The 27,370-nt window shown below is 41.3% G+C and overlaps 2 protein-coding genes across 5 annotated transcripts in view; both read right to left on the bottom strand.

Annotated features, from left to right (window-relative positions):
* Positions 1-4,350, bottom strand: part of cpne1 (copine I) — a 30,798-nt gene extending 26,448 nt beyond the window's left edge. For both annotated transcript variants that reach the window (XM_029776491.1, XM_029776490.1), the window contains exon 1: positions 4,230-4,350. The gene's annotated coding sequence lies outside the window, so the exon portion shown is untranslated. The remainder of the gene's footprint in view (positions 1-4,229) is intronic.
* A 4,508-nt stretch (positions 4,351-8,858) lies between these two features.
* LOC115208429 (RNA-binding protein 12) overlaps positions 8,859-27,370 on the bottom strand; it is a 47,732-nt gene continuing 29,220 nt past the window's right edge. The window contains exons 1-2 of one of the 3 annotated variants that reach the window (XM_029776486.1): positions 22,546-22,652; positions 8,859-13,105 (exon numbers count right to left, since the gene is read on the bottom strand). In XM_029776486.1, coding sequence (XP_029632346.1) covers positions 9,745-13,105; positions 22,546-22,622 — 3,438 coding nt within the window. In that variant the 5' untranslated portion in view covers positions 22,623-22,652 and the 3' untranslated portion in view covers positions 8,859-9,744. Of the gene's footprint in view, positions 13,106-21,388; positions 21,507-22,545; positions 22,653-27,370 lie in introns of those variants that run through there. The other 2 variants (XM_029776487.1, XM_029776488.1) reach the window with 2 other exon arrangements.

Raw genomic sequence — 27,370 nt, 5'->3', positions numbered from 1 at the left:
ACAGGGGTGTGTGCTTAGTCCCCTCCTGTACTCCCTGTTCACCCACGACTGTGTGGCCATGCACAACTCCCAACACCATTATGAAGTTCCCTGACGACAACGGCAGTAGGACCGATCACCAGCGACAATGAGTCAGCATACAGGGAGGTCAGTGACCTGGCAGTGTGGTGCCGGGAGCAGGTAGACAACTTCAAATCCTGTGTCCAAATCACTAACAACTTAAAATGGTCCTAACACACACACACACACACACACACACACACTTGAAGAAAGCATAACAGTGCCTCTTCTCCATCATGAGGTTGAAAATGTTTGGCATGGGCCCTCAAATCCTGAAAAGGTTCTACAGCTGTACCATTGAGAGCATATTGACTGGCTGAATCACTGCTTGGTATGGCAATTTGAGGTCAGCCGATTAATCAGAATGGCCGATAACTTGAAATCGGCCCGAATTTTTCATAATTGGAAATCGGTATTTTTGGACACCGATTTGCCAATTTTTTTATTTCATTATATACACCTTTAACTAGGCAAGTCAGTTAAGAACACATTCTTATTTTCAATGACGGCCTAGGAACGGTGGGTTAACTGCCAAGTTCAGGGGCAGAACGACCGATTTTTACCTTGTCAGCTCGGGGATTCGTTTTTGCAACCTTCCGGTTACTAGTCCAACGCTCTAAATACCTGCCTTACATTGCACTCCACGAGGAGCCTGCATGGCAGACTGACTACCTGTTACGCGAGGGCAGCAAGAAGCCAAGGTAAGTTGCTAGCTAGCATTAAACTTATCTTAACATAATCACTAGTTAACTACACATGGTTGATGATATTACTAGTTTATCTAGCTTGTCCTGCATTGCATATAATCGATGCAGTGCCTGTTCATTTCTCATTGAATCACAGCCTACAAACGGGTGATGATTTAACAAGCGCATTTGCGAAAAAAGCACTGTCGTTGCACCAATGTACCCAACCATAAACATCAATGCCTTTCTTTAAAATCAATACACAACTATATATTTTTTTAAACCTGCATATTTAGTTAATATTTCCTGCTAACATGAATTTCTTAACTAGGGAAATTGTTCTGTGCAAGCAGTCAGGGTATATGCAGCAGTTTGGGCCACCTGGCTCATTGCGAACTGTGTGAAGTACATTTATTCCTAACAAAGGCCGTAATTAATTATGACATAACATTGAAGGTTGTGCAATATAACAGCAATATTTAGACTTAGGGATGCCATCCGTTAGATAAAATATGGAACTGTTCCGTATTTCACTGAAAGAATAAAAGTTTCGTTTTCGAAATGATAGTTTTCGGATTCGACCATTTTTATGACCAAAGGCTCTTATTTCGGTGTGTTATGTTATAATTCAGTCTATGATTTGATAGTCTGACTGAGCGATGGGTAGGGTGCAGCAGGCTCGTAAGCATTCATTCAAACAGCACTTTGGTGCGTTTTAACAGCAGCTCTTCGCTGTGCTTCAAGCATTGCGCTGTTTATGACTTCAAGCCTATCAACTCCCGAGATTAGGCTGGTGTAACCGATGTGAAATGGCTAGCTAGTTAGCCGGGGGCGCGCTAATAGCGTTTCAAACGTCACTCGCTCTGAGACTTGGAGTAGTTGTTCCCCTTGCTCTGCATGGGTAACGCTGCTTCGAGGGTGGCTGTTGTCGATGTGTTCCTGGTTCGAGCCCAGGTAGGAGTGAGGAGAGGTACGGAAGCTATACTGTTACACTGGCAATACTAAAGTGCCTATAAGAACATCCAATAGTCAAAGGTATATGAAATACAAATCGTATAGAGAGAAATAGTCCAACAAAAGAAATAACTACAACCTAAAACTTCTTACCTGGGAATATTGAAGACTCATGTTAAAAGCAACCACCAGCTTTCATATGTTCTCATGTTCTGAGCAAGGAACTTAAACGTTAGCTTTTTTACATGGCACATATTGCCCTTTTACTTTCTTCTCCAACTTGTTTTTGCATTATTTAAACCAAATTGAACATGTTTCATTATTTATTTGAGGCTAAATTGATTTTATTGATGTATTATATTAAGTTAAAATAAGTGTTCATTCAGTATTGTTGTAATTGTCATTATTACCAATAAAAAAAGTAAATAAAAATCGGCATCGGCTTTTTTTGGCCCTCCAATAATCGCCATTGAAAAATCTAGTCGACCTCTAGTGTGTGTGTTTGGCCCTGTGAGTGTGCATAGAGACGGTGCAAATATTGAAATGAAAGGTCAATACAGATACAAGGTGAACTCGGGTATTCCGTGAAGCAATTTTGTTAGCTATTTATCAGTCGAATTGCTTGGGGATAAAAACTGTTCAAAAGCCTGTTGATGTCAGACTTGATGCACCGGTACCTCTTGCTGTGCGGCAGCAGAGAAAATAGTCTATGGCTTGCTTGGGTGGTTGGAGTCTTTGACGATGTTCTGGGCCTTCTTTTCACATCGCCTGATATAGAGGTTCTGGATGGCAGGGAGCTTGGCCCCAGTGATGTACTGGGCTGTCCGCACCAGACTCTGTAGCGCCACGGGATCGAAGGCGGTGCTATTGCCAATTTAGAGGTCGACCGATTATGGTTTTTCAACATCGACACCGATTATTGGAAGACCCAAAAAAAAGCCGATACCGATTAAATCAGCCGTTTTTTCAAAATAATTTTTACACATTTATTTATAATAATGACAATTACAACAATACTGAATGGAGGTTACACACGGCGTATCACATTTAACAAACCAAACATTCAAATACTGTTACAGACGGTAAAGAAAAAACAAAACGAGTCCGTACATCAATACCGGTATATAGTAAAAACACGTATACCGCCCAGACCTAGACTCTACACACCTGCTCACATATGAGCTGCTGCTACTGTTTATCTTATATCCTCTTGCTTAGTCCCCAGTATCCATCACTCCAGTATCCCTGCACATGTAAATATGGTATTGGATCTGACTTTAAATATTTCCTGTATATAGTATGCTTACTTTCTTTAATGTGCATTTCCTATTTCCTATTATTTTTTTTGTAATACATTGTTATTGATTACTGCATTGTTGGGTTTTGAGTTTGCAAGAAAGGCACTTCGCTGTACTTGTGCATTTGACATTAAAACTTAACCAGTTTATAATATCAATAAGGCACCCAGGGGGTTTGTGGTATATGTTGCTGTATCCAGGCACTCCGTGTTGAGTCATGGGTAAGAACAGCCCTTACGTTTCGATCACACCGACAGCTTCACTGCATTTTGGTACAACAGAATGACATTCATTTCCAATGAAACGCTGCATTTGCCTTGCGTTGCAGAGGCAGTTGTAGGGCGTTCGGTGTGTTGCTGTATGCGTACGGCTTGACAGAAACGGTAGCAGAAGGTGAATGTTTTACTTTTGTTGCATACATACATATCCAGATGATGCTGCACACTATTTTGCGTAACCATACTATCGGTGGTCTCGAAGCGTTAGCTGTGGCGTATTGGCCACATACCACACCCCCTTGTGCCTTTTTGCGTAATCATAAGTAAAACGAGTTAGATCCACATCCATTGATGCAAAATTATATTGGGAGTTTAATACGAGCGAATTATCTTATCTTGCGACATTCAAATTCCTTTATCAAGTGATGGAAAATGATCTGGGGAGTTTGAAACGAGCGAATTATCTTCTCTTGCGACATATTCAAATTACTTTACAGCTCGCAATAGTTATTATTTAGAGTTAAACCGAATTTGCATCTAACGTTGTTACAAATTACTATGATATTTCTTCTTAATTGCCTCGAAAACGTTATGGTGGGGAAAAAAAGGGTTTATTGTATAAATATGTCAACTCTCTTACTGTGAAAAAAAATGTTGGCCTAGTTTTCAGGCCTTTTGGGCGGGTTTTGAGTAGTCGTGCTAAAAACCCTGGCTCACGCCAATGTTGTTCACAACACACTGGTACTGTATATTTACAATAAACTACATACTTCCTAATCAACAGCAAAAGTTCAGCTGTGAATCAGACACCTTGAAAACTACCAGACGCTTATTTTATAGTAGACTCGACATGGAGAGAGAAGTTTCTATGAAGTAAAAAAAAAAACAGACTGACAACCAAGGCAAGGGCCCATTACGCCCATAAAATAACAATAAACGGATTTGCCTGCTCACCTCGATCTCTAAACTAACAGAGGCTTACTTTATAAAAATAAGTAGGCTACAAATATTACCTTGTCGCACGAAGCGGAATATCAGGTCTCTTATGAAACAGTTGTACTTGTCTTACAACTAAACACCACCCTGCCGTAACACGAAATGAATGTGGAGTCCAGGAAATATTTCCTAAAAAAAGGTGTGGCAGATGATCAAGTGAGCTCAACATTGGATGATCAGAAACCATAAAAAACGTTCCTATTGGACAAGAGACAACGTCACTCACCCGGTGCCCGCAGTGCAGGGGGAAGGGTCCCTGCCCCATGCAAGTCGTGGAAGTTTAACATGGTTAAGGCAAATATTTGTATATTTGTTGTTAAGGTAAGGGTTAAGGTTAGGTAGGGGACGTCCTAAGAATCCCAGATAGTACTGACCGTGCAGGAAGTGGCTACACACATATCCCGGTTGTCACTAGTTACCACAGCCACAAATTGCCTGTATCGTAAAAATTCATGAAAACCAAAATGTGCTTTTTGGTCTTAATTTAAGATTAAGGTTAGTCATAATGTTAGCAGTGTGCCTAGGGTTAAGTTTAGAAATTGTAGAAATAGGCGGGGTTTAGCCATTTGTGGCTGTGGTAATTAGTGACGACCGCATATCCCTTGTTGAAGCTGCATCCAGTGCGACAGGGTGAATGATTTTTTTCTGGAGACATAAAATATGTAGCCATTTACGATTAGCCTATCCATCCGATGTACAATGTTAACGTATAAACTCCGTTCAATAAACAGTCATTAACCACCGTTGGAAACGGAGCTAACTAAACCAAGCGATACACATACATTTGTTAATAATTGTATATTATTACAATTTGCCTGTACAATATCTATTCTGGTATCACTGGCGCTGCATTCCAATCACTTAACAGACACACCCTCTCCCCCAAGCCCTCAAATTAAGTGGACACTTCTGATAACGTTTCATGACGTCTGACGAGTATACACTTGCGGGGCGAGGAAGGAAGGAACGATTTTTAAACGGACCGCCCTTGCCCGGAAATTCGTCACACGTTCATCCCGCGATGACTGTGTTTTCATCCACCGGAAGCTTGTTGGTGGTTTATATGCGCTAGTCAATTATGATTGCATGTCTACTTACATTAACTATGTAAGTAGACAATTATGATTGCATGTCATTATTAACGCCTACTGTATAATAGCTAATTAATTAGCTAACGTTAGCCTGCCTCGCTGGAACTTCTGAAGAAGGAAAATGTTTTATTTCTACAATTTCCAAAAACAAAATCATCATTACTTTTACTAGACGTGTTTGTGAATTTAATGTATAACTTACTTACACTTGTATGTTGACATCTCCATATTGATGTTGAGGTTTTAAGTTTTGGCAGACTTTTCTTAGCAGATGTACAATCATCGCGAATTGAATTATGGGGCGTTTCAGGCCCGACGTGAACATAATTGTACATTCGCAAACCCCATTAAAAACGAGGGCTGAGGGGCTTACGTTGCTAACTGCCCTTGCGTCTTCATTTGAACTAACGACAAGATTGGGGGCGGCAATTCCCCTAAGGGCATAAGGCGATGGTAAATTGACGAAGGTGTATCTTTTATTAGTTTGAAACGTAGCCCAGATCTCTCGGGCCTTGCGAATTTGCAAATTAATAGGTTACTATGTCCTGATCAAAAATATTCTTACAGAGAGCAGAGCTTGTGAAACTGGTGCATTTTTGCCAAGCACCTAATTTAAAATATGGACGTCTGCAGTAAAATTCTACACCAAAATATACATGTTTTCATTCAAATCAGTTTTTTTTTTATATAATCCACTTATGCTTTGTACTGGTTTAAAAGGTGTGCAACTTATTTCTGCACTACTACTCATCTAAATGTAAACAATTAAGTAACATTAACATCACTAACTAAAGTTATTTGTATATTAGGCTACCACACACAAAGGGCACACAACCCTTTCTGTATACAGCAAATACCAAGGCTCTATTTCCTATGTAGGCTAACTAATATTTTCACTTTGAGCTGTAATTTTTGTTCTCAAATTCTGGCTATCCATTTCTCCACACCTATACATTTTATAGCTATACATGCATTTCTACCCATATCCTTGGACAGAACGCCTATTCAGCTCAAATGATAATACAATCCTGTAGAACAGACACTTCAGCTCACTCTGAAGTTCAGCACATCAATTAATAAAAAAAATAAGTAAAGCAATTAAGTTAGTTAATAGCCAGCAACACTGTAGTCTTAGCTGTTCACTGCATCAGTGAATGATTTTTCTGTATAATAATGTTGCCATTTACAACCCAATACATTCGATCTTCTAGTGTTGTTGGCCTATCAACTGCACTCAATATAGCCATTTGTAGAGTTGATTGAGACTAATTGGGAACGACACAAATTAGGCAAATCAATCAGAAACACTTTTTACTGAACAAAAATATCCATCACAATGTTGTCCCCATTTGAAATCCAGTGTCAATTGGAAGTGATAAAACTGTGGCTTATTCTGCACAAGGCTGTGCTTCCGTCCCATGTCAGATTCCCTCCGGATTTGGGATTGTGTCTATTATAGCAACAAAGACCAGCTATATGGCAATTTCTGATATAGCCTACTGCTTTAGATTACAATCCGGTTAACGGCTTGATTTCAAAAGTGTGAGATCAGATGGGAAAAGAAGGAATATCGTGAAGTCCAACCATAATAAATCATGTCCAGCAAAACTTTGCCTTGATATTGGAAGCACAATTCCACAAATACTTAATCTACTATACACCATGTCACCTCGCACAATTCATAAACATAACTCGTACTTACCTTTGCATGCAAATCCAACAGTAAACCAATTGGCTCTGCAAGTGGCTCTCATTGCCTTATACCTGACAGTTTGGTACCCAAAAAGTAGTGTAATGCATAATATAAAGTAAAATCCAGAAGCACACTCAGTGACTTTTAAAGGAAGCAAACCAAAATAGGCATGTATGAATACTGAATGACAGGTAAGTCCGAACTTGCTTTGCATTGCAACTCAGCAGCTTTTTCCATGGGCTCTAACAGTGAAAAAGGCATCTTCCAGGCCACATCAGTTTCTAAATATGCTTTACGTTCATCAGCATGTTCAAAGCAAGCCCTAGGTTGTCATGTATGTCCACAAAACAACCTACCATTTCACCCCAGTGCCGTATACTAGGCCTTTCTCAATCTGTGGGCTCATTAGGACAAAGTGAGAAATGCAGATATCCCAAATATCAAAGAACACCCAGCATTTCACTCTTTAAAACATTCTGAAATAAACAACTTAATTGATGAGTAGCCTATATAAAAAAAAGGCTGTATACGTTTTACACCACTTCAAAATAAAATTCATGTTCAGAGAACTCATATGAATCAGTCAAAAATGTTCCATTAAACCGCATGATAAAAACAAGGTACATTTAGGTTTAGCACCAGGCTAGCTTGTAAGACACAAGAAACAGATGTTATCTTAGCCTTCTAGTAGGCATGTTTGCCACTAGCATCTATAGTGGAATTGAAAGTGGGCCTTGTGACAGTGGAATAAATGTGTACTCTATTAAAACCCACACACACAATTTATGAACATAATTATATACAGTGCTCCATCTGTAAACTGTTTGTGCTGAAATAAAAAATGAGACCATATCAACAGTGGACTACTGAACAAAATACAAAAACATTGAGTAAAGTGACCCTTAAAGGGAAATAAAAAAAAGTCAACTTCATATTCACCTCCAGCACCACCCCAATATCAACATGTGAAAATGGCACATTTCTATGTTTTGTAGTAAAAAAGATAAAAAATAAGAGTTTTGCAAAGACAACCAATTAGTAGGGAATTAGTAGGCAACGCCTACACATAACTGGTTAAAATTACACAAAGCACTCCAATGATGTAATTTGAAACACTTATCCTCTTTTTTACTGGTGCTGGAGATGATGAATATGAAGTTGAAAAAAAAGTTTTACATTAACATTTTAAAAGGCAGGGGTTTGCAATTAAGATCTAGACAACCAGGTAAGGGGGAGTTTTAGCTAATCAATTACCTTAATTGATCAATCAAGTACAAGGGAGGAGTGAAAACCCACAGAACTTGGCCCTCAAGGACTGGCGTTTGAGGTGCTTTAAAGGCTGGTTTCCTAGACACAGATTAAGCCTGGTTCTGTTCTAAAAATAATTCTTAACAGAGAATTGCCATTGAAAGGGCATTTTAGTCCAGGACTAGGCTAAATCTGGGTCTGGAAAACCAGCCTACTGTATGGGTTTCTTGGCAAACCCTATCAAATTTCCCATTCAATGATAATTTCCCTGAAAATGATAATGCCCTTTTCCCCGTAAGAGCGGTTTGAAAAGGCTGTCAGAAATTTCAACCTGTTTTGGTGGGATGGGGGTTTTGCCCTGCCATTTTGCCCCCCCAAGACAGAGAAGTTGCTCTTCGCAGCTAATTTGTTTATTTTTCACCATTTCAATTGAAAACAATCACAGTAAGGTACTTAATTGTTACCCAGAAATGATTTGAAAACTGCTACATTGGGCCTTAAAAATGATTTCATACCTGGAACGTTTGGTAAAATCTGGGTGCCTTCCCAAAACCATTTTATTGTTCATATAGAAAATCAGCAAGCAAGTAGAAAAATGAGAAAAATAGAATGGCTTGTAAATCTGTCAGAAATGTCATTTTATTGACAAAAGTGTACGCTAAACAGTATATACACACTTGTGAAATAAGCTGCAATGTCCCCAAAAATATAAAACTTAAGTGTCTCTTGTTAGACAACACTACAAAACTAAAACATTCCATATAGTATTTACATCTTTGCAAAACAGCTCAAATTCAAAAAGAGTAAATCGCAGGGGGACGTTGGCAGATAAAAAGTTCTAAAGAGCTCTGCAGACCATTAAACCAAAGTCAATGTTCAACATCTTTTTCTCAGAAACAAGCAGTACAATTTATCATATAACATAGCTAGCAACAACATTGACATTTGCATTTATTAACAGTGAAAAACAGCGTAGAGCAAATAAGCAAATGCTTTAACCATGACACAATGAATGTTCTCTGTACTAACACCATGCATGGCAGCATTTGGCAAGTACCCCCTTTAGAAAATCATTACAAAGAGAATGTTAAATCTATGGAAGAAATACAAGAACACAAAAAGTGTCAGGGCATTTGAAAATAATACATGCTTCCAAGTGAAAGTGACATCTCAGCACAGCAATAAGACTATCCTCTTAATCCAACCATATCATTCAAGGCTCTTACTCTAAATATGATTGGACTCAAGCTACATCTACATGGCAACAGTTGGCTTTTTGCCATTTGGAAAATCCAAACATTCCACTTTAGTTATCATATTATACATCAAATCAATATAGCAGCGTTCCATTTTATTCTTACGCTACTAACAACTTGATAACTTTGGTAAAGGAGCTAAAGATAGTTGGGAGCTTAAATGCTAAATCCAAGTTCTTACTTTTGCATTAATGAAACCGGATGTGTCACTTAATCATTATTGGTAGAGGTGAACATTGGAGTCTTATCCTATGGTTATCTTCACTTTACTAGCCCCAATAGGCCTATCATTTAAATCCATGACAGCAGATGATGCCTCCTCGTGTGACTCAAAGGCAACCATTGCTTCACCAGTGGGCAGGCCCTTTTCACTTAACTGCTGACAGACTGAACCAGGCAGCACTTGATACCCATAAAAGAAATCTAGGATCTCATCGACTGTTACGGTGAAAGGCATGTTTTGGATCTTTACAATGGTTGGTCCACGAGGGTTACCAGGGCCTCCGGTTGACTGCCCTCTCAGAGGGTCAGAGCCAGGGCCACTGACCAAGGCAGACTGAGGGCGCACTTCTGAACGCCCTTGGCCACTTCCTCGGTTATGGCCTCCGCTCTTTCTAGAGCCGTTGTCAAAAGGTGGCCTGCCCCTCAAGCCCTCTGGTCCAAAGCCAGGTGGGCCATTGTTGATACCTGGTTGGAAGCTTGGGGGTGCCAGAACTGCTCCAGGCAAGTGACCGGCAACCATGGGTGGAGGAATGCTAAGGGCAACATTCTCTAGACTTGCTGCAAATGGGGGTGGAGGAGGGCCCACTAGTCCATTACCTGGGACAGTAAATTGAGGTCGGAAGCTTGGGGGTGCCAGAACTGCTCCAGGCAAGTGACCGGCAACCATGGGTGGGGGAATGCTAAGGGCAACATTCTCTAGACTTGCTGAAAATGGGGGTGGAGGAGGGCCCACTAGTCCATTACCTGGGACAGTAAATTGAGGTCGGAAGCTTGGGGGTGCCAGAACTGCTCCAGGCAAGTGACCGGCAACCATGGGTGGGGGAATGCTAAGGGCAACATTCTCTAGACTTGCTGAAAATGGGGGTGGAGGAGGGCCCACTAATCCATTACCTGGGACAGTAAATTGAGGAAAAGGACCATTGCCTAAATTGCCAACAGTGTTTCTGAGGAAGTTGAACTCTTCTCCTGTTATACCGGCAAAGGCTTGGGCTTGAATAGGATTCTGTGCCTGAGCATGGCCGTGTGCCTGGCCTTGAGAGTTCCCTTCAAATATCAGGCCTCTCTTAACTCTCTTATCCTGTGGTGGTGGGTTTCTCTCGATTTCCTTCATCTCCTCAAAGGTGACCAAACGCACAAAGGCATCTCTGCCATTTAACTTCTGCCTGTGTAGTTTCTCAGCATTTAGCGCATCCTCCTCTACCCTGAACTGCACAACAGCCTGACCTAGACCGTTACCACTGCTGTCAACCAGAACTTTAAGACTTTCTTCAACTACCGCAATGCCTTCCAGAAACAGATGGACATCTTCCTTTGACACATTATATGGAATATTTGAGATGTGTGCACAGTTTCTAGGGCTCTTGCCTGATTCAGAGTTTTTCTTATCAACGCCCTGCATCCTTTGACGAACGGAATCAATCTTTTCAAACATAGCTTTCTTACTGATGGTTTGAACTTGTATGAATTGGCTTCCCATATACTGTGCCTGGCCTTGAGAGTTCCCTTCAAATTTCTGGCTTCTCTTAACTCTCTTAACCTGTGGTGGTGGGTTTCTCTCGATTTCCTTCATCTCCTCAAAGGTGACCAAATGCACAAAGGCATTTCTGCCATTTAACTTCTGCCTGTGTCGTCTCTCAGCATTTAGCACATCCTCCTCTACACTTAACTGCACAACAGCCTGACCTAGACCTTTACCACTGCTGTCAACCAGAACTTTAAGACTTTCTTCAACTACCGCAATGCCTTCCAGAAACAGATGAACATCTTCCTTTGACACATTATATGGCATATTTGAGATGTGTGCACAGTTTCTAGGGCTCTTGCCTGATTCAGAGTTTTTCTTATCAACACCCTGCATCCTTTGACGAATGGAATCAATCTTTTCAAACATAGCTTCCTTACTGATGGTTTGAACTTGTATGAATCGGTTTCCCATATACATCCTGTGATAGCTGAGCGCAGCCTTGTAATCAATTTCATTTCTCAACTGGACAAAGCCCTCACCTGTAGCTCGGCCAGTGGGTCCATAAGCAATGTAAATGCGGTCTTCCATAACGTCCAGGTTTTTGAAGAACTCACAGATCTGTTTATTTACTACTTCATAGGGCAGGCCTTTTAGGTAGAGATAGAACTCCTTGTGAGGGGAGCGAGACCTTGCATGATCGCTGGTTGAAGGAGACGCTGAACTCATGTTGCTGCGGCGGTGCTGGTCTTGGGGCATATTACTGGATTTTGAGTGGGCTTGCACTCCTACGCCATTGCCATCACTGCTGACACTCATCCACTGGCTCTCTGTGGCCGGAGAGATGTCCACGTACCTCTGCCTTAACATTCCGCTGCTTCTTTTGAGCGCCTCAAAAGTGTCCTGAGGGGAAAAGAACTTGGCCAGGGCCCAGCCGCAACTCCGGCCAAAGTTGTCCCTGACCAGTCGGATGGAGTCCACCCCTAACCCACAGAAAATCTCCCTAATATCCCTTTCACTAGCTGAGAAGGGCAGGCCTTGAAGGTGGACATATAACTCGTCTGAATTACCTATTGCTGCCTTCATCTGTGCCTGGAGATTTAACAGAGGGTTCATATGGCCAACAAACATGTGACTTGGGGCCAGTCCACTAGGGGGTGGGACACCTGGGTTGAATGGTGGCATTGAGCCCATGTGGGACAGACTCATGGGAAGGACAGGGGGGCCTTGGGTTAAAGGTGACACAGTGGGAACAGGAGGCACAGAGGACACTGGTGGTGGAAGTGGTATGGAAGGCATGGGTGGCATGGTTGTCAAAGGGTGGATAGGTGGTGGCACAGAGTTGAGGGAGGACATGGCTGTTCTCATACTGGATTCCATGGTGAGGTTTGGGCTGCTGAAGTTGTTGCTGAAACTGGGGGGCATGTTTCCCATGCTAGTGGTGGCAAACGTGGACACATTTCTGTTGCTTATGGTTTCATGTGCAGAGGCAGCTGTGGTGATGGTGGCTGGTCTGGTGTTGCTGAACCCTTGTAAAGTGTTGGGTAAACTGCCCCTCCCACATGTGTTGACGGTGGGACCTGGCCTGCTACCATTTCCTGCTGCTCCCCCTACTTTGCCAGTTTTAAAACGCCTGCGCCTGAGCTCAAGTATATTCTGCATCTCGGTCTTGCTGCTCAGCAAAAGTGACACTTTTGTACCTTTGATTGCTCCCCTTGTACGCATCATGCCAAGCCTGGCATCTTCATCTGTGGCGAAAACAATAAAAGCCTCACCACGTTTACCCCCTACAATATGCACCTCACCATCCGGGATGGTCAATCCAGAGAAGAAATGGCGTATGTCCATGGTCCCCGCCACTATCGGGAGACCCTGCAAGCGGATGACCACAGCCATGCTGCTGAGGCGAAACAACACACACCTGCAGGTAAAAAAAAGGCAACCACCGTAAGACTAGAGGAAAGAGCAATGAACACACAAGAAACAAAGAGCAGGAGAGAAACCATGATTTACAAGACGGCTTACGTTTGTATATATTCGATGAGAGCCCAATGCATCAGAGAAATTCAAAATAAATGTGCAAGTATTAGGCGGTTTGTCCACTCATCACCACTCTTACACAGCCATCCACACATTGCTTCATTCAGCACATACATCAGCCTTGGCTCAAGGACATTATGTAGACCCTAGGTCTAACAAGCAAATTTTGAATGTAGAAATGTTACTCGTAGGCCTAAATCTTGCTCATAATTATAGTACCACACATTTCAATGAAATTTAGGCTTGGACGGTATACTGAACAGCGGGGTGTTTGGAAATAGCCACAGGATGGTTTTTCATTACCGTCAAAACAATTTCTTTTACTTTTTTTAATGAATTGTTATATTTGTAGCTAGTTTACCTGCAGTCAACTTGTGTAATACGTTAGGAGATGAAGATTGCGAACCCTCATTTCACCCTTCACATAATCTTTTATTATGAAGCTTGTTGGTAGTCCCAAGTCACGTGTTTGTTTACAAGCACAACGATGAGAGACCAGAGCCTTGAGTCACTCACTGTTGCTAAGCACGCACCAGGTGATCTAGTTACTGTATGGAATTCACATCTAAATGTTTGAGAGCTAGATATCGTATAAATATTAAGTTAACTGTCTAAAATGTTGTAAATGCTCTGCAGTTGTGCATTTGGTTTGCTAATTTAGTAGCTAGTTAGCCATCTCACTAAGTGGTTAGCTTCTTCCAAAATCAAGCTTTGCTTGTTAACAGCAGACAATTCCCTACTGGATCAAAAGCCTTGCTGTCTAATATTTGTTTTGTGTGTGCAGCAAACTCTGTAGCATTTTTTTGTTACTTGAATAACTGAGTTGGGATGTTTTGTCTTGCAAATACTTTAGGTCAGAGACTTTATAAAATGTTAGCATTTAGATGCGATTTTACTATTACTTGTTAGCATTGCTAACTGTCGGATTACAAAGGCTCAGTGGGGTATGAAAATAGCGCCCCTTGTGTTAAGTATGACCTTGTACCACACTGGGATATTAAGTAAATCTGGATACAGCCCAAGCCTAATGCAATAAATTGTATAAACCTACAGTGCATTCAGAAACTATTCAGACTCGTTCCCTTTTTACACATTGTTACATTACAGCCTTATAAATGATAAATGACGTAAATGTAAATATAATAAATTGGATTAAATAAATGTTTCCCCTCATCAATTTGCAGACCCTTTGTGATGCGACTCAAATGATGAGCTCAGGTACATCCTGTTTCAATTGATCATCCTTGATGTTTCTACTACTTGGAGTCCACCTGTGGTAAATTCAATTGATTGGACATGATTTGGAAAGGCACACCTTTCTAGATACAGTTGCAGTCGGAAGTTTACATACACCTTATCCAAATGCATTTTAAACTCAGTTTTTCACAATTCCTGACATTTAATCCTAGTAAACATTCCCTGTCTTGGGTCAGTTAGGATCACCACTTTATTTTAAGAATGTGAAATGTCAGATAGTAGAGAGAATTATGTATTTCTCATCACATTCCCAGTGGGTCAGAAGTTTACATACTCAATTAGTATTTGATAGCATTGCCTTTAAAATGTTTACCTTGGGTCAAACGTTTTGGGTAGCCTTCCACAAGCTTCCCACAATAAGTTGGGTGAATTTTGGTCCATTCCTCCTTACAGAGCTGGTGTAACTGAGTTAGGTTTGTAGGCATCCTTGCTCGTACACACTTTTTCAGTTCTGCCCACAAATTTTCTATGGGATCAAGGTCAGGGCTTTGTGATGGCCACTCCAATACCTTGACTATGTTGTCCTGAAGCCATTTTGCCACAACTTTGGAAGTAGGTTTGGGGTAATTGTCCATTTGGAAGACCCATTTGTGATGAAGCTTTAACTTCCTGACTGATGTCTTGAGATGTTGCTAAAATATATCCACATAATTCTCCTTCCTCATGATGCCATCTATTTTGTGAAGTGCACCAGTTGCTCCTGCAGCAAACACCCCCACAACATGATGCTGCCACCCCCGTGCTTCACAGTTGGGATGGTGTTCTTCGGCTTGCAAGCCTCCCCCTTTTCCCTCCAAACATAACGATGGTCATTATGGCCAAACAGTTCTATTTTTGTTTCATCAGACCAGAGGACATTTCTCCAAAATGTACAATCTTTGTCCCCATGTGCAGTTGCAAACCGTAGTCTGGCATTTTTATGGCGGTTTTGGAGCAGTGGCTTCTTCCTTGCTGAGTGGCATTTCAGGTAATGTCGATATAGGACTCGTTTTACTGTGGATATAGATACTTTTGTACCTATTTCCTCCAGCAACTTCACAAGGTCCTTTGCTGTTGTTCTGGGATTGATTTACACTTTTCCCACCAAAGTAGGTTCATCTCTAAGACAGAACGCGTCTCCTTCCTGAGCGGTATGACTGCTGCGTGGTCCCATGGTGTCTATACTTGCGTACTATTGTTTGTACAGATGAACGTGGTACCTTCAGCCATTTGGAAATTGCTCCCAAGGATGTACCAGATTTGTGGAGGTCTAAAAAAATGTTTTTCTTCTGAGGTCTTGCCTGATTTCTTTTGATTTTCCCATGATGTCAAGCAAAGAGGCACGGAGTTTGAAGGTGGGCCTTGAAATACATCCACAGGTACACATCCACAGGTACACCTCCAATTAACTCAAATGATGTCAATTAGCCTATCAGAAGCTTCTAAAGCCATGACATAATTTTCTGGAATTCTCCAAGCTGTTTAAAGGCACAGTCAACTTAGTGTACACTGCGTGCACAATTAGTAGGCAAGTGAGTATTCTGATCTTATTGTTTCTATTCACATTTTCGAACTCCAAACCATATAAACTTGAATGCTTATTGGATTTAATCATTTTCAGGTGATATGTATTTTTGTAACAAGGGAGGGTGTGGCGAAAGTGAATAACACCTTATATCAAGGTGTGTATAATTATTAGGCAGCCTCATTACCTCAGGTAAAATGGGCCAAAAAATAAATTTAACTGACACTGAAAAGCCAAAAAATGTAAAATGCCTTTCAGACGGATGCGACACTCTTTAAATAGCTAAACTATTGAGGCGTGACGCCCGGACATTCAAACGTTTTGTTGCGAATAGTCAACTGGGGCGCAAAAAACGCATGGGGAAGAAAAGGCGCAAATTAACTGCAAAAGACTTGAGAAGAATTAAACGTCAAACTACCAGGAACCCATTATCCTCCAGTGTCACCGTATTCCAGAACTGCAACCTACCTGGGGTGTTCAGAAGTACAAGGTGTCAAGTGCTCAGAGACATGGCCAAGAAGACTGAAACAAGACCACCACTGAATAAGATTCACAAGTTGAAGCGTCAAGATTGGGCAAAGAAATACCTAAAGACAGATTTTTCAAAGGTTTTATGGACAGATGAAATGAAAGTGACTCTTGATGGACCAAATGGATGGGCCCGTGGCTGGATCAGTAATGGACACAGGGCACCACTTTGAGTCAGGTGACAGCAAGGTGAAGGAGGGGTACTGGTATGGGCTGCTATCATTGAGGATGAGGTAGTTGGACCTTTTCGGGTTGAAGATGGACTGAAACTCAACTCCCAAACCTACTGCCAGTTTCTGGAAGATTCTTTCGTCAAACAGTGGTACAGGAAGAAGTCCTCAGCATTCTAGAAGGCCATGATCTTTATGCAGGACAATGCTCCATGACATGCATCCAAGTACTCCACTGCTTGGCTAGCCAGCAAGGGCCTCAAAGATGCCAGAATAATGACCTGGCCCCCTTTCTCACCTGACTTAAATCCTATTGAGAACTTGTGGGCCCTTCTCAAACGTGAGATTTACAGTGATGGAAGACAACAGATCTTTTTGAACAGCATTTGGGAGGCTGTGGTTGCTGCTTCAGTGAAAATTGATCGTGAACAGATCAAGAAACTGACACTCCATGGATGGAAGGCTCATAGCAGTTCTTGAAAATAAGGGTGGCTATATTGGTAACTGAATATTTTTGAAAGGCCAAAAATGTTATAGAATTGTCATTTTGTGTTACTTATCTGTTACACTTACTCAAAAAATTGAGAACAAACAAGTGAGTTGAGAGAAATTATTTTTGTAATTTAGTTGCCTAATAATTGTGCACGCATATATTTCCCTGAGAAAGACAAAACTCACTTTTCCTTTGTTAAACATTCAGTTTGAGGTTCAATAACATTTTGGATTGACTGAGAGCATTGTGTTTGATCAACAATATACTGAATGCCGAAGAATACAAGTTTGCCTAATAATTGTGCACGCAGTGTATGTAAACTTCTGACCCTTGGCTTTAGAAGCTAGGCTAATTGACATCATTTGAGTTAATTGGCGGTGTACCTGTGAATGTATTTCAAGGCCCACCTTCAAACTCCGTGCCTCTTTGCTTGACATCATGGGAAAATCAAAAGAAATCAGCCATAACTTCAGAAAACAAAAAATCTAGACCTCCACAAGTCTGGTACATCCTTGGGAGTAATTTCCAAATGCCTGAAGGTACCACGTTCATCTGTACAAACAATAGTACGCAAGTATAAACACCATGGGACCACGCAGACGTCATACCGCTCAGGAAGGAGACACTTTCTGTCTCCTACAGACTAACGTACTTCGCTGTTGTTCTGGGATTGATTTACACTTTTCGCACCAAAGGACCTTGTGAAGATGCTGGTGGAAACGGGTACAAAAGTATCTATATCCTCAGTAAAACGACTCTTATATCGACATAACCTGAAAGGCCGCTCAGCAAGGAAGAAGCCACTGCTCCAAAACCGCCATAAAAAATCCAGACTACCGCACATGGAGAAAAGTCCTCTGGTCTGATGAAACAAAAATAGAACTGTTTGGCCATAATGACCATCGTTATGTTTGGAGGGAAAAGGGGGACGCTTGCAAGCCGAAGAACACCATCCCAAACGTGAAGTATGGGGGTGGCAGCATCATGTTGTGGGGGTGCTTTGCTTCAGAAGGGACTGGTGCACTTCACAAAATAGATGGCTATATTGAAGCAACCGTTTAAGACATCATCAGGAAGCTAAAGATATCCCTCTAGTGGTGTGGGGGCTGTGCTTTGGCAAAGTGGGTGGGGTTATATCCTGCCTGTTTGGCCCTGTCTGGGGCTATCATCGGATGGGGCCACAGTGTCTCCTGACCCCTCCGTTCTCAGCCTCCAGTATTTATGCTGCAATAGTTTGACCCTAGCCCCTTGACACAGTCTGTAATATCTGGAGTATTTCTCCTGTCTTATCCGGTGTCCTGTGTGAATTTAAGAATGCTCTCTGTAATTCTCTTTATTTCGGAGGAGGAGAGCCTGAGCCCTAGGACCATGCCTCAGGACTACCTGGCATGATGACTCATTGCTGTCCCCAGTCCACCTGGCTGTGCTGCAGCTCCAGTTTCAACTGTTCTGCCTGCGGCTATGGAACCCTGACCTGTTCACCGGACGTGCTACCTGTCCCAGACCTGCTGTTTTCAACTCTCTAGAGACAGCAGTAGAGATACTCTCAATGATCGGCTATGAAAAGCCAACTGACATTTACCCCGGAGGTGCTGCCCTGTTGCACCCTCGACAACTACTGTGATTATTATTTGACCATGCTGGTCATTTATGAACATTTGAACATCTTTGCCATGTTCAGTTATAATCTCCACCCGGCACAGCCAGAAGAGGACTGGCCACCCCTCATAGCCTGGTTCCTCTCTAGATTTCTTCCTAGGTTTTGGCCTTTCTAGGGAGTTTTTCCTAGTCACCGTGCTTCTACACCAGCATTGCTTGCTGTTTGGGGTTTTAGGCTGGGTTTCTGTACAGTACTTTGAGATATCAGCTGATCTCAGAAGGGCTATATAAATGAATTTGATTTGGACAATGACCCCAAGCATACTTCCAAAGTTGTGGCAAAATGGCTTAAGGACAACAAAGCCAAGGTATTAGAGTGGCCATCACAAAGCTCTGACCTCAATCCCATAGAACATTTGTGGGCAGAACTGAAAAAGTGTGTGCGAGCAAGGAGGCCTAAAAACCTGACTCAGTTACACCAAGTCTGTCAGGAGGAATGGGCCAAAATTCACCCAACTTATTGTGGGAAGCTTGTGGAAGGCTACCTGAAACTTTTGACCGAAGTTAAACAATTAAAGGCAATACTGCCAAATACTAATTGTGTATGCAAACTTCTGAGACACTGGGAATGTGAAGAAAGAAATTAAAGCTGAAATAAAATCACTCTACTATTATTCTGACATTTCACATTCTTAAAATAAAGTGCTGATCCTAACTGACCTAAGATAGGGCATTTTTACTAGGATTTAATGTCAGGAATTGTGAAACTGAGTTTAAATGTATTTGGCTGAGGTGCATGTGAACTTCCGACTTCAACTTTAAGGTCCCACAGTTGACAGTGCATGTCAGAGCAGTGGCCTCCATCGTTCTTAAATGGAAGAAGTTTGGAGCAACCAAGACTCTTCCGACAGCTGGCCATCCGGCCAAACTGCGCAAATCGGGGGAGAAGGCCTTGGTCAGGGAGGTGACCAAGAACCCGATGGTCACTCTGACAGATCTCCAGAGTTCCTCTGTGAAGATGGGAGAACCTTCCAGAAAAACAACCATCTCTGCAGCACTCCACCAATCAGACCTTTGTGGTAGAATGGCCAGACGGAAACCACTCCTTAGTAAATGCCAACCCGCTTGGAGTTTTCCAAAAGGCACCTAAAGGACTCAGACCATGGGAAACAAGATTCTCTGGTCTGATGAAACCAAGATTGAACTCTTTGGCCTAAATGCCAAGCGTCAAGTCTGGAGGAAACCTGGCACCATCCTTATGGTGAAGCGTGGTGGCAGCATCATACTGTGGGGATGTTTTTCAGTAACAGGGACTGGGAGACTAGTCAGGATTGAGGGAAAGATGAACGGAGCAAAGTACCGAGAGTCTTGATGAAAACCTGATCCAGAGCGCTCAGGACCTCAGACTGGGTTAAAGGCTCACCTTCCAACAGGACAACGACCCTAAGCACACAGCCAAGACAAAGCAGGAGTGGCTTTGGGACAATGCTCCGAATATCCTTGGGTGGCCCAGCCAGAGCCCGGACTTGAACCCGACCGCTACCTTCTTGGGTAGCGTCATACCCAAGAAGACTCGAGGCTGTAATCGCTACCAAAGGTGCTTCAACAAAGTACAGAGTTAAGGATCTGAATACTTATGTATATGTGATAAGTATTTTATGTATTATACTTTTGCTAAAATTTCTAAAAAACAGTTTTTGCTTCGTTATGAGGTTGCAGAGGCAGTTGCAGGGCGTTCGGTGTGTTGCATTGTTATCGAACGTATGCGTCAAACTGTATGCGCACGGCTTGACAGAAACGGTAACAGAAGGTGAATGTTTTACTTTTGTTGCATACATACATACATACATACATACATACATACATACATACATACATATCCAGATGATGCTGCACACTATTTTGCGCAACCATATTATCGGTGTTCTCGAAGCGTTAGCTGTGGTGCATTGGCAACATACCACACCCATTTGTGCCTTTTTGCGTAATCACAAGTCAAACGACTTAATTTTCCATCAATGGATGTGGATTTATCCTGGGAGTTTAATACTAGCGAATTATCTTTTGTGACATATTCAAATTCCTTTATAGCTCGCAAAAATTATTATTTAGAGTTAAACCGAATTTGCATCTAACGTTGTTACAAATTACTATGATATTTCTTCTTAATTGCCTCAAACGTTATGGTGGGGGAAAAAAGGGTTTATTGTATAAATATGTCAACTCTCTTACTGTGAAAAAAAATGTTGGCCTAGTTGTCAGGCCTTTTGGGCAGGTTGTGAGTAGTCCTGCTAAAAACCCTGGCTCACGCTAATGTTGTTCACAACACACTGGTACTGTATATTTACAATAAACTACATACTTCCTAGTTAACAGCAAAAGTTCAGCTGTGAATCAGACACCCTGAAAACTACCAGACGCTTATTTTATAGTAGAGACTCGACATGGAGAGAGAACTTTCTATGAAGTTAACTCAAACATTATTAAAGAAAAAAAAAACCGAGACGACTGACAAGAACCCCAAGGCCCATAAAATAACAATACACGGATTTGCCTCGATCTCTAAACTAACAGAGGCTTACCTTATAAAATTAAGTAGCCTACAAATATTACCTTGTCGCACGAAACGGAATATCAGGTCTCTTATGAAACAGTTGTACTTGTCTTACAACTGAACAGCACCATGCCGTAACACGAAATAAATATGGAGTCGAGGAAATATTTCCTAAAAAAGGTGTGGCAGATGATCAAGTGAGCTCAACATTGGATGATCAGCCACCATAAAAAACGTTCCTATTGGACAAGAGGCAATGTCACTCACCCGGTGCCCGCAGAGCAGGGGGAAGAGTCCGTGCTATCCGGAATCCTTGGGACGTCCCTGCCCCATGCAAATCGTTGAAGTTTAACATGGATAAGGCAAATATTTGTATATTTGTGGTTAAGGTAAGGGTTAAGGTTAGGTAGGGGACGTCCTAAGAATACCGGATAGTACTGACCGTGCAGGAAGTGACTACACACATTTCCCGGTTGTCACTAGTTACCACAGCCACAAATTGCCTGTATAGTAAAAGTTCATGAAAACCAAAATGTGCTTTTTGGTCTTAATCTTAACCTGTTGTTAACCATAATGTTACAGTGTGCCTAGGGTTAAGTTTAGGGTTAGGTTTAGAAATGGTAGAAATAGGCGGGGTTTAGCCATTTGTGGCTGTGGTAATTAGTGACGACTGCATATCCCTTGTTGAAACTGCACCCAGTGCGACAGGGTGAATGATTTTTTTTCTAGAGATAAACAATATGTAGCCATTTACGATTAGCCTATCCATCCGATGTACAATGTTAACGTATAAACTCCGTTCAATAAACAGCCATTAACCACTTCTGATAACGTTTCATGACGTCTGACGAGTATACACTTGCGGGGAGAAGAAGGAAATAACGATTTTTAAACGGACCGCCCTTGCCCGGAAATTCGTCACACGTTCATCCCGCGATGACTGTGTTTTCATCCACCGGAAGCTTGTTGGTGGTTTATATGCGCTAGTCAATTATGATTGCATGTCTACTTACATTAACTATGTAAGTAGACAATTATGATTGCATGTCATTATTAACGCCTACTGTATAATAGCTAATTAATTAGCTAACTAACGTTAGCCTGCCTAGCTGGAACTTCTGAAGAAGGAAAATGTTTTATTTCTACAATTTCCAAAAACAAAAACATCATTACTTTTACTAGACGTGTTTGTGAATTTAATTTATAACTTACTTACACTTGTATGTTGACATCTCCATATTGATGTTGAGGTTTTAAGTTTTGGCAGACTTTTCTTAGCAGATGTACAATCATCGCGAATTGAATTATGGGGCGTTTCAGGCCCGACGTGAACATAATTGTACATTCGCAAACGCCATTAAAAACGAGGGCTGAGGGGCTTACGTTGCTAACTGCCCTTGCGTCTTCATTTGAACCAACGACAAGATTGGGGGCGGCAATTCCCCTAAGGGCATAAGGCGATGGTAAATTGACGAAGGTGTATCTTTTATTAGTTTGAAACGTAGCCCAGATCTCTCGTGCCTTGCGAATTTGCAAATTAATAGGTTTCTATGTCCTGATCAAAAATATTCTTACAGAGAGCAGAGCTTGTGAAACTGGTGCATTTTTGCCAAGCACCTAATTTAAAATATGGACGTCTGCAGTAAAATTCAACGCCAAAATATACATGTTTTCATTCAAATCAGTTTTCTTTTTATAATCCACTTATGCTTTGTACTGGTTTAAAAGGTGTGCAACTTATTTCTGCACTACTACTCATCTAAATGTAAACAATTAAGTAACATTAACATCACTAACTGAAGTTATTTGTATATTAGGCTACCACACACAAAGGGCACACAACCCTTTCTGTATACAGCAAATACCAAGGCTCTATTTCCTATGTAGGCTATCTAATATTTTCACTTTGAGCTGCAATTTTTGTTCTCAAATTCTGGCTATCCATTTCTCCACACCTATACATTTTATAGCTATACATGCATTTCTACCCATATCCTTGGACAGAACGCCTATTCAGCTCAAATGATAATACAATCCTGTAGAACAGACACTTCAGCTCACTCTGAAGTTCAGCACATGTTGTTGGCCTATCAACTGCACTCAATATAGCCATTTGTAGAGTTGATTGAGACTAATTGGGAATGACACAAATTAGGCAAATCAATCAGAAACACTTTTTACTGAACAAAAATATCCATCACAATGTTGTCCCCATTTGAAATCCAGTGTCAATTGGAAGTGATGAAACTGTGGCTTATTCTGCACAAGGCTGTGCTTGCGTCCCATGTCAGATTCACTCCGGATTTGGGATTGTGTGGTCCTCTATTATATCAACAAAGACCAGCTATATGGCAATTTCTGATATAGCCTACTGCTTTAGATTACAATCCGGTTAACGGCTTGATTTCAAAAGTGTGAGATCAGATGGGAAAAGAAGGAATATCGTGAAGTCCAACCATAATAAATCATGTCCAGCAAAACTTTGCCTAGATATTGGAAGCATAATTCCACAAATACTTAATCTATTATACACCATGTCACCTCGCACAATTCATAAATATAATCCAACAGTAAACCAATTGGCTCTGCAAGTGGCTCTCATTGCCTTATACCTGACAGTTTGGTACCCAAAAAGTAGTGTAATGCATAATATAAAGTAAAATCCAGAAGCACACTCAGTGACTTTTAAAAGGAAGCAAACCAAAATAGGCATGTATGAATACTGAATGACAGGTAAGTCCGAACTTGCTTTGCATTGCAACTCAGCAGCTTTTTCCATGGGCTCTAACAGTGAAAAAGGCATCTTCCAGGCCATATCAGTTTCTAAATATGCTTTAAGTTCATCAGCATGTTCAAAGCAAGCCCTAGGTTGTCATGTATGTCCACAAAACAACCTACCATTTCACCCCAGTGCCGTATACTAGGCCTTTCTCAATCTGTGGGCTCATTAGGACAAAGTGAGAAATGCAGATATCCCAAATATCAAAGAACACCCAGCATTTTACTCTTTAAAACAGGGGTCACCAACACGGTGCCCACGGGCACCAGGTCGCCCCCAGGGACCACATGAGTCGCCTGCAGGCCTGGTCTAAAAATAGCACAACTCACTAGTGAGCCGCGTCTGAAATTTAATTGTATTCTGTTGCCATTCTTTTTAATCACATTTGCATTTATACATATTTAAAAATGACAATATCTTTAAAATATTTTCATTATACATGAGTTTAGATTAGGTCAGAGTTTACCTAAACTTCTCTAGTTCAAAGGTCAGTATTGTGCGCTCGAAAAAACCAGTGCTCGTGGAGAGTAAGCTAGCGGGCGCTGCGAAGATGGTAGCTGAATGCAGTTTCTGGCGAAGTGCAGCTGGTTTAGAATCCAGTGCGACGAGTCCGTGGACAGCGGCAGTATAGCGCAGCTGTTAGTTTTTATCCGGATGGTGTTTTAAGATTTCTCCACAAGACAAGAACTCCTGGCACTACTGCCCTTAAAGACAACTACGAGAAGAGTTGACATTTATAACACGGTGAAGGAGTTTTTCATGCAGAAAAAGGTACCATTGGAAAAGCTGGTAGCGGTGACTACAGACGGGGCTCCTGCTATGATCGGCCGACATACAGGTTTCATCGCTCACTGCTCGGCGACCTGCTGCTACACACAGAAATCCGATGGCTCAGCAGAGGACGAGTTTTACTTCGTTTTTTGTCACTTTTGGGTGAAATCAAAGAGTTCAAGCAGTCCATAGGCGAAGACGTCTCACTGCTAGAGGACACAGAGTGGACACTTGACCTTGCATTTTTGACGGACATTACTGGGAAACTAAACGACTTGAACTGCAAGCTGCAAGGCAAAGGTAAGACTGTTGTTGATCTGATAAGTGCTTTAAATGCATTTAAAGCCAAGATGAACATTTTCTCTGTGGATTTACAGAAAAAAAAGGTGCTGCACTTTCCCTCTGTGCAGTCGGTGCTGAAAGACAATGCTTCTGAAAAGTACTGTGAAGTCATAAACAGACTTGGGCAAGAGTTTGAGAATAGGTTTTGTAACCTTCATCAGCTTGAGCCATGTGTGTCGTTCATTTCCAATCCTTTCATGAATGTGGACACAACATTCTTTGCTGAGCAACTAAGTGCAACGTTCAACTTGGATGCTGGACAGGTGGAGATTGAAATCATAACATTGCAAAATGACCTCCACCTACCTCAAAGCCTACCAGGCTGCACCAAACTTTTGGTGCCTTGTTGACACAGGGAAGTACAGTGGTTTCTAGCCTGTTTGGTTCAACCTATCTCTGTGAATCAGCGTTTTCGGACATGAACTTCATCAAGAACAAACACAGAACATGCCTCACTGATGCACATCTGAAAGACTCACTCACAATTGCAGTGTCAAGTTACACACCAGATTACAATGCACTGGTGAACAGCATGCAATGCCAGTCTTCCCACTAACGAAGAAACAGATACCAGATGTTGTCAGTGGCAACATGGCAGTGCCATGGCGAAGTTGAATTAAAATATTGAAGAATTGTGTTCAATTTAAAAGTGTGTTAAAAAATGCAGCAGATTTGGTCATTAGTTCAAAATGTGACAAGATTTATTTAAAAATAAGTTGATTTTTCTAACATTACATAATTGATAACTTTTTGAAACAGTGCAACATAGCTCATGATTTGTTAAAAGGTTTTGTCAGTGGCTAGTGAAAATGGGACATTTTTCCTATGAAATGTAGTGATGCAAGTGATCATCTGAAAATGTAACAATTACTGAGATTAAAGTGCTGAATATTGATATCTGTTTCCCACCTTATTGTCATTGTTGATAATTATTGTGAGAAATTATTAACGTGATCAGTGTCTTCACATAGATGAGTATCATTAATCATTATTAATAACGTATAACTAAAGGCAAACTGAGCAAATTTGTTATTTCAGAAGAGCGTATCAAACTGGTAGCCCTTCGTATGACTCAGTACCCATGAAGTAGCTCTGTTTCAAAAAGGTTGGTGACCCCTGCTTTAAAACATTATGAAATAAACAACTTAATTGATGAGTAGCCTATATAAAAAAAGGCTGTATACGTTTTACACCACTTCAAAATAAAATTAATGTTCAGAGAACTCATATGAATCAGTCAAAAATGTTCCATTAAACTGCATGATAAAAACAAGGTACATTTAGGTTTAGCGCTAGGCAAGCTTGTAAGACACAAGAAACAGATGTTATCTTAGCCTTCTAGTAGGCATGTTTGCCACTAGCATCTATAGTGGAATTGAAAGTGGGCCTTGTGACAGTGGAATAAATGTGTACTCTCTTAACACACACACACACACACACACACACACACACACACAAAATGTATGAACATAATTACATACAGTGCTCCATCTGTAAACTGCTGAAATAAAAAATGTGAGACCATATCAACAGTGGACTACTGAACAAAATACAAAAACATTGAGTAAAAGTTCTATTTACGTTAATTCAAACATGTCAAACGTTGTATAGCATCAATCTTTAGGGCCTTTTTAACTTAGAACATCAATAATATTCCAACCGGACGATTCCAATGTCTTGAAAAACATTTTGGAACACAGCTACCTCTCACGTGAATGCGCGCCAATGAACTCATGTGCTTTCCTGAGTCAACAACTTCCAACTTCCTTTGTTCGCTCTCTGTTCACCATAGACGCCTCAAAAACTTTCTAAAGACTGTTGACATCTAGTGAAAGCCTTAGGAAGTGCAAAATGAACCCTAAGTCACTGTGCGTTAGATTGGCAATGACTTGAAAAGACTACAAGAACCAGATTTCCCACTTCCTGGTTAGATTTTCTCATGTTTTTGCCTGCCATATGAGTTCTGTTATACTCACAGACATCATTCAAACAGTTTTAGACATTTCAGAGTGTTTTCTATCCAAATCTACTAATAATATGCATATTCTAGTTCCTGGGCCCGAGAGTAGTAGGCCGTTTAATTTGGGTACGTTTTTCATCCGGCCGTGAAAATACTGCTCCCTACCCAAGAGAGGTACACCCCTGCCTT

The sequence above is a fragment of the Salmo trutta genome, chromosome 14 (genome assembly GCF_901001165.1).
Source record: "Salmo trutta chromosome 14, fSalTru1.1, whole genome shotgun sequence".
Taxonomy (NCBI): Eukaryota; Metazoa; Chordata; class Actinopteri; order Salmoniformes; family Salmonidae; genus Salmo; species Salmo trutta.
This window is presented reverse-complemented; position numbering and strand designations above follow the sequence as displayed.